This window comes from Charadrius vociferus, unplaced genomic scaffold (genome assembly GCF_000708025.1).
Source record: "Charadrius vociferus isolate BGI_N301 unplaced genomic scaffold, ASM70802v2 scaffold390, whole genome shotgun sequence".
Lineage (NCBI taxonomy): Eukaryota > Metazoa > Chordata > Aves > Charadriiformes > Charadriidae > Charadrius > Charadrius vociferus.
In genome coordinates, this window is record NW_009646433.1 from 1841917 (window position 1) to 1849748 (window position 7832).

General features: G+C 50.8%; 1 protein-coding gene across 1 annotated transcript in view; it reads right to left on the minus strand.

Annotated features, from left to right (window-relative positions):
* Window positions 1-611: 611 nt before the first annotated feature.
* Window positions 612-7832, minus strand: part of ERLIN1 (ER lipid raft associated 1) — a 19709-nt gene continuing 12488 nt past the window's right edge. Inside the window, exons 7-11 of the mRNA XM_009881605.1 lie at window positions 3392-3450; window positions 2289-2380; window positions 1651-1740; window positions 1278-1357; window positions 612-1085 (exon numbers count right to left, since the gene is read on the minus strand). Of these exons, the coding sequence (XP_009879907.1) occupies window positions 867-1085; window positions 1278-1357; window positions 1651-1740; window positions 2289-2380; window positions 3392-3450 (540 nt within the window). The 3' untranslated portion in view covers window positions 612-866. The remainder of the gene's footprint in view (window positions 1086-1277; window positions 1358-1650; window positions 1741-2288; window positions 2381-3391; window positions 3451-7832) is intronic.

A 7832-nucleotide genomic window follows, 5' to 3' on the forward strand; every position in this document is an offset into this window, starting at 1 on the left:
TCTTTCCCTGGTGAAAAGATCTACAGGGGGGCTGGAGTCTGAGCAAAGACTTCCCAGCTCTGTTCCCAACCAGCTGCTCAGAGGTGCTCCACGCACTCCGAAATCTGCTTTAGGGTGCGAGGCGAGACCCAGCCGCCCAGCTGAAACATACAACAGTCAGTCACAGGCAGCCAGCGTGAGGCTCTCGCTTGGAGAGGGGGGGAAGTTACAGAAGCCTGTTAGAGATCGCTTGCTCCGAGTCATTATCTAGTGCCACCGCCTACAGGAAAGATGATTATGGCTATGCAGATCCTATTTTCAAATAACCCGTTCCACACCAAACCACTCCTCGCCAGGCCTCGCCCTGAGCAGGAACACGCAGCCTCCACTGGCCAAGGAGAGCCCACACTCCACTGGAGTCCTTGAGGAGAATTAGATAGCGCTGGTAGAAACCTGCCTGGGAGTCCACAAAGCGAAGCTTCATCATCAGGACAAAGGAAACCTCTTCGCTTGGCCTCAGCAAGGAGCACTGGGGAATGACCAGTGTGCAGCAACACAGCACCCAGAGCGGCATCTCCTACCTCCAGAGTAATACTTGCTAAATAATCGCACCTACTGCGGAAGGCGTTCCTGGTGTCTGTCTTTTAATATTCCAGTATAGGTATGTTAGTACAGGATTATCCCTCATTCGGAAGCACCAATTTAATAGGGGAAGAAACGGAAGAGGCAGAGCACTTGCAACGTGTTGCTAGAAGAAAATCAACCCAACTGCCACCTATACACAAGATGTCCACGCATGCGCTGCATCCGCCCCACCAGCACAGGGCAACATCCCCATTCACAGCCAGCCTAGCTGTTGAGCGATACCGGGTATTTTTCTACCTCTGTCAGCCAGTGCTTTCCTTTGCTCTGAGGTGGTTTTCTCCAGGGGTCTCCGGGGCCTCCTGTGAAGGAAGGCTGGTTTCTGGGGCAGTCCTCAGATTGGCTTGCTGGAAGGCACAGGAATCCAGAAAGACATTCGGGATGCGGTCACCAAAATACAGCTTGCTGTTCGCAGCGATCGCTTGGTATTTCATTAGTTCCAGATACTCAGGGGTAAGTTTCAGCTACAGAAAGAGAAACCGGAGACTGTGAGAGAAAACCTTCTGGGCCCCGCATCATTTCATCTCAGGCAGCTGCATACTGGGGCGTGGGATGTTAAATCAAGTGTTTTTCCAGTGCTGCCCACCCGAACCTAATCTCCCACGCAGAGGAACAGAGTAAGCGAGTCTTCTTCTAACCAGCCTTCAAGTGCTCACCTTGTTGGAATCAGCCAGCTTCCGAGCAGTGTAATACTCCGCATCAGCTTTCGCTTTCTCTCTTGCTAGGAACGCAGCGTCTAACACAGCAACAGAGGATGGACAGGAAAAGAAGCGTTAGCCCCATCATCACATCAAGCACCTGCGCCTGTCCCACGGGGACAAGCTGACCCAGGTGTGCCCGTGTACCCGCACCGCTGGCTTCTTGGAGAGGTACCTGCAAAGGGGAGGAATGACCCCAGGGCATAACTTTGCACCCTTTATTGTTTTTGCAGGACGGCTATGCCTATCAGCCCAGTTCTGAGGTTCCTCTAACCTGCCACCACCCTTGGCTGAAAGATGACCCCAGCAGCATGCTAGCAACCAGAGTTACCTTCAATTTCAGAAATTCGCTTCTCCGTTTCCTTCTCCATAATCTTCTGTTGATAGTGAATCCTGGCCACCTGAGCAGCCTTCTCTGCCTCTGCAATCACAACAGGCTCGGCTCAGACATTGGCTTCTCAGGGCTTGAGCATCAGCACACCCCTGACCCCAGCACCCGGCTGCAGAATCTGCCACGCCAGTAGTTTGCTCTCTGCCGCCTCCCTTTCTGCTGGGATCCTACAGAGCCAGTTTGTCCTCCAAGCAATAGAGTGACAGAAAGAAAACACAGAGCTGATGTTTCTAGAGTTGCACTGGCCAACATCCCTTTTACAAGCGGAAGTCCCCCCAGCACAGGGACATTTGGCTTCAAGCCCAAGTAGCTTTTCTGGCAGAGCTGTTACCTCTTGGCCTGCTGTAGCAGGAGCCCCCCGCTGTAGGACAGAGGTGATCGCGCTCTGCGGCTACAGGGAGGGAGGTGGGATATAGATTCAGCAGCACAAACACTCCTATTTTCCACACGACTTTTGGTGCCTCCTTCAGGCAGCTGTCAGCAATGCAAGACAATATCCTACCCCAGCTTACTGGGGGATGCAAGAATGAAAATTCGGTCCGGTCCCAGTTCAGTGGTACTCCCAACTGGTGACATACCAATGAGCGCTTTCTTCCGGTCTGTCTCTGCCTCCTTCTCTACCACCTTCTGCTTCTGGGCTGCGATCAGCAGCTTGGTTTTCTCGGCCTCCCTGCAGGGTGAGAAATGATATCACAGGGAAATAGAGCTGGGGAGCAGCTCTGCAAACCAGGGCGTGAGAGGCCAGGGGGACAAGAAGCCAGCCAGCTGTTAGCATCATGTGCTTACAGCATGAGGACTAGATCTGTCTCCAGCGGTATGAGCACACGTGTAGCCAGCGGGACGAAGGAAGGGATTACTCCTCCTCTCTGTCTGGCACTGGTGAGGCCACATCTGGACGCTATATACACTTTGAGGCCCTCAGGACAAGAAGCAAGTCCAGTGCAGGGCTACTAAAGATGTGGGGTGAAGGCCAGGGCATATGAGGAGAGGCTGGGGGAGCTGGGCTTGCTCAGCCAGACTCAGTGGCATCTCCCCCTGCCCAAAGGGGTCCTGGACTCTGCTCGGAGGGGCACAGCGAGAGCCCCAGAGGCACCGGCACAGCTGCAGCATGGAAAACCCCGGCCAGTCCCAAGGAAAGAGCCCAGCCCTGTGCGAGCGGGGTGTCCCTGGGAGGGGGCCCCAAGTGGTGGGGGATGCCCCGACTTGCCTGGACACAGCACCCAGTGACCTGCTGCAGCTGTGGCATTGGCCCTGCTGTCCATGCCACTTCCCAAAGGAGATCTCCATGGGCATGTATCAGACTAAAATCCGTCTGCAGTTCCGTGAGTTTGCTGGAGGGGAAGCTCATAGGGGAGACATCAAGACCCCTGAGCCCTGAATTCAGTTTACGAGTCTTCTACAAGTTCTCTATAGCACATCAGCGTCCTCTCTACATAAAGGAGTGGGAACATAGCCTTGACACCAACTCTGTACGTGTAACAACTATCTTTGTGAAGGGTTGAAAGGCTTCAAGGTGAAAGAGCTATGGAAACGGAGAAACAGAAAGCACAAGTGCACCCCGTCAAACACACACTGTCTAGAGCCCACCTCTCCCCTTCTGAGCACTAGATAAGAGCTTTTTAATAGCATTATGCCTGGGCTGGACCCCCCAAAACCAATTCATACAATTTTATATACTCACATTAGCTCAAAATTTCTTCGGATGGCTTCTGGGATTTTGGGTTTTGTAACACGCACAGCCTATGATAAAAAAAATTGAGTGCACTTCAAGTTAAACATTTTGATGTGAGCTGCGTAACTAAGAAATGCCTTTGCAAAACCATCCGTAGTGCTCTGGACAGCTCCACATTGATCCAATCCCACACATAATGGTTCCCAAACCTGTTGCATAACACAGCTGAGCACAGCCACTCTCGCAGAGGTGCCTCACATTTGTATTTTCTGTCTTTGCACCTTTTACGGCACCTAAGTGATCAAGGCCTGTGGAACAGACTGGTAAAGAGGTCTACCACCTTTGTTGTAAGAAACTCAGTTCTCTACCCGAAAGAGTCTTCAAATATTAACAGACAACACTTCCCAAAGTACTGCTCAAGAACGGGGAGCACAAACCCGATGAAAATAAATTGCAAAACAGAGGCAGGGCTACAAGCTCAGGAATGGGTTTTCCAGGAGAAAAGCTTGCAAAAGCAACAACGCAATTAGAGAGAGCGCCATGAAGACGGAGGAGGGCCGCAGGGCACAGCTGGCAGCTGTTGTTTGCAACTGCGGGTCATCAAGAGTGACGTGCACGGCGATGCAGACTCGGCTACGTGCTAGAGGCAGCCGCTAAGCTGCTCTGTGGAGGACTCTCTCTGAAGTACGAGTTGAAACACTTCCAGAGGCAGGACCAGGAGCTAATGCTGCTCAGCTGGCATCTTGCGCGGCTCACTACTGGGCTTCCAGAGATGTGGACTGACAGTCCACAGCTTTGTAACTGCTCCACAACTCCACTGTAGATCTGGTGCTGAACCTGCTGCTTCTTTCTAGGGTCAGTAAGTCTGCAAAGAGGTGAGGGCTTCCACAGAGGCACACGAGATAAGCGCAAGTCCAGGCAAGTCTTTGTACGCTTGGGAACCGTTTTCATGCGACAGGCACCCTGGCGAACACAGCCTGCCTGGGGAGAAGGAGCCAGCCTGTCATTAGAACAGGACACTCGGGAATCACAGAATGGTTTGGGTTGGAAGGGACCTTCCAAGATCATCCAGTCCAACCCCCTCCCGCCATGGGCATGCACATCTTCCACTAGATCAGGTTGCTCAAAGCCCCGTCCAACCTGGCCTTGAACACTTCCAGTGATGAAGCGTCCACAACTTCTCTGAGCAACCTGTTCCAGTGTCTCAACACCCTTATTGTAAGACATTTCTTCCTGATATCCAAGCTAAACCTACACTCTTTAAAATCTTTCGATTTGAAACCATCACTCCTTGTCCTGTCACTCCTACAGGCCTTGGTAAAAAGCTCTCTTTACATATTGACAGACTGCAATAAGGTCTCCCTGGAACCTTCTCTTCTCCAGGCTGAACAACCCCAACTCTGTTGTTTCTCTGAACAAGCAAAGAAAGCAGATTTATGGGACACTGGACCAGAACACCCTTCAGTGAAAGGATTTTTCTAAGCTCCTATCAAGTCGCTAGAAAGGTACTGCGGGCAGAAAGCTAACCTCACCAGCCACTGCAGGGTACGCAGGGGGACATTCTTTCTACCTCCACGATACCCCCTGCACCAAAACAAAGACCAGTTTCCAGAAGCATGGCTTTTCCAATATGGGCAAAAATTCCTCTGTAACCAGGAAAGCTGCCAGGTCTTTGAAAATCTCCACTAGCTGCTTCTTTTTCAAGCCAATGGCTCCATCTATTTAAGGGTGAAATCTACCTAAACCTACTAGATGGGAACACTACCGTGCACCATCAATATGTTAATAATCAAACGTTAAGGCATTGGGAGATGCTGGGACTAACCGGCTTTGCAATAAAGAGCATAAAGGAATCAAAAGACAAGCTGACTATACGACAGCATCTTGTCCCAGTGGCCATGAAGTCCAGCCACATCCTGAGCTGCCCTGACAAGAGCTCAGCAGCAGGTTGAAGGCAATTTTTATTCCACCTCTGCAGATGCTGCTGCTAGGGTAAGGAACGGGGAGGCCCGAGGGCAGAACTTGCCAGAGAAGTCAAAGAAGGTGTTGAGCACTTCAGCGTTTTCCACGTCCTTGGTCACTATGTGCCCTGCTCCGCAGTTTCCTTGGCCTTCCATTTGCTGTGGATGCACCTCAGAAGCACTCCGCGTTGCCCTACACAGCCATCACTAGGTCCAAGTCTAGCTGAGCTTTGGTTGTCCTAACTCTGTGCCTGCGCCCTCAGTTCAACTAGCTTTATTCCTCCCTGTGCGCCTATCCCTGTACCACTTCTCACGAGTTTACTTTCTGCTTTTCAGCTCAGTCAGGAGTTCATCCGCACCGGCCTCCTGTCTCACCTGCTTGACTTTCCACGCTTTGGGGTGTCCTCGACAATGACATGAGACCTCCTGGCCTCCTCTGCTGACCATGGCAGTCTCCCACAGGACCCTGACAAGCACAACTTGCACAAACAATTTTGTTCTCCAGGCCTGCAATTCTCCTGTTCACCTCGCTCCTCCAAGGACCTTGAACTCACCACCTTACAGCTGCTACAACTCACACTGCTACCAGACTTCACCTCTCAACCAGTTCTTCTTTCTTTCTAAAAGGTCCAGCGGAGCATCTCCCCCAGTCAGCTTTGCTTACCACTGCCAAAACCTGTGTTCAAAACCCTTCAGGAACACCCAGCATGGCTTGCACCCAGCCCTATTGCCCTTCCAGCAGATACTGTGGTGGTCAGAGACCCCCCATGAGTACTAGGGTCTGTGATCACGAGGCTTCCCCTGGTCTTCTACAGGCAGCTTTACCTCCTTCATCTTACTAACTGGGTGATCTGCGGCAGACAAGGACCTTGTGGTCCTCCAGGTCGGTCTGATTCTTGCCCGTATTGGCTCTTATCTCAGCTGTTCATCATCCAGCCCAAAGCGAAGCTCCATGTGATTTGAACCAGTCCTTTGCAGGCAGCACAACCCTGCTGCCTCACCTCAGCCCCTCCTCCCTAGAGAGCCTCCACCCACGCACAGCAGCACTGTGCCCCCGCAAGCTATCCCACCAGGCCCCAGGACCGCAAACGCACATGGATTTCCAGCTTCTCAGATTTGTTTCCCAGGATCTGTGTGTTTCTGTCCAGACACTTGAGACAAGCCCCAGGGTGCGCCACTTTCACAAGGAAAGTGCAGGAGCCTCCACTACGATGCTGTCCCTAAACACTTCTTACCATCCACTGGTCTCCACTTCCCTTCAGGCTGTGGCCACCTTTCCAGTTAGGAAAGAATGTTTTGCATCAGGCAAACTTGGAGGACTTGTGAAGGTTTCCTACACGTTAGTTTTAATAAATCTAGAAATAAATGCTGTTAATTCCCTCTAACAGCATCTTTTCAATAATGAGCTGTTTTCTGCATCACTTATTTCAGAAGTGAATTGTCAGCGATCTCTGAAGTACTCACGGTTGCAAACACGCTCTTCAAGAGGAAAGCATTACACCCACATACAGAATTATTTCCCTTAGAGCTCACAAAACAATTCAATTCTAGGTACAGTGAAGTTAATCTGGGTTACACAGCTACACGTGGAGAGTTTAAAGCTCAGCTCTTCACCGAAAGAGCAGCGCATTTCCTGACGAGAGACAGAGCAACACGGCAGAGTTGTATGCTGAGGCACAATTCTACTGGAAGCACGGGTGCAGCTCTTTTTTGAAAGGGAACAATAGGAACACGAGGGCAGGATCACAGTGTCTCTTAAGTAATAGAGATGAAGCACTTTCCTCACTAGTTATGGGACTTTTGGTCTGGTGAGCTCAGTCTGCGCTGATGCAGGCAGGATATTCTTCCACTTTTGACCAACAGCAAAGATTGGGCACGCCAAACGGAGGTGGGATAGCGTACACTGAAGATCAGATTTAGCTCTGTAGTTAACATCTGCCAGCAAAGAGCTGTGAGCGTTGCTTAGGCCCTTTCGTAGCCTGAGATCAAAAAGAGCCTTTATGTTATGATAATTCTGATGAGGAACTTCTGTAGGAAATCTCTCTGCGATGTACAGTGCAAGTTAACTTGGATATTCGGCAGAGCAGTGCCACCTCAGCTTCTTTGTGATAAGACACTGCCCGTGGCTCACCCTCATCAAAACAGAGAGAGCCCATTCACAAATGAGCCACAAAGCAGAACAGTATCCATCATCGCATTTCACATGCTGTCAACAGGAGGCTTTCCCTCCCTGCACACAGCCAGCCAGCCCAGCTAAATGTGGCAACGAGAATGGCAAAACAGATTCGGTCTCGCTCTTGTGTATAGTGGAAATCAGCAGAGATTTCCACTTTAACCCTTGCGAGCCTAAGGTCTATTTTTCCCAGTTGGTTGCTCAGAACTTCAACATGCCAAAAAGCCAGTACGTGCCATAGCCCAGCTAAGATTAAACATGATTTTCTAACATTAAGCGTAAGAAGAAAATCACTTTAGTTGTAACATCTTTCCCT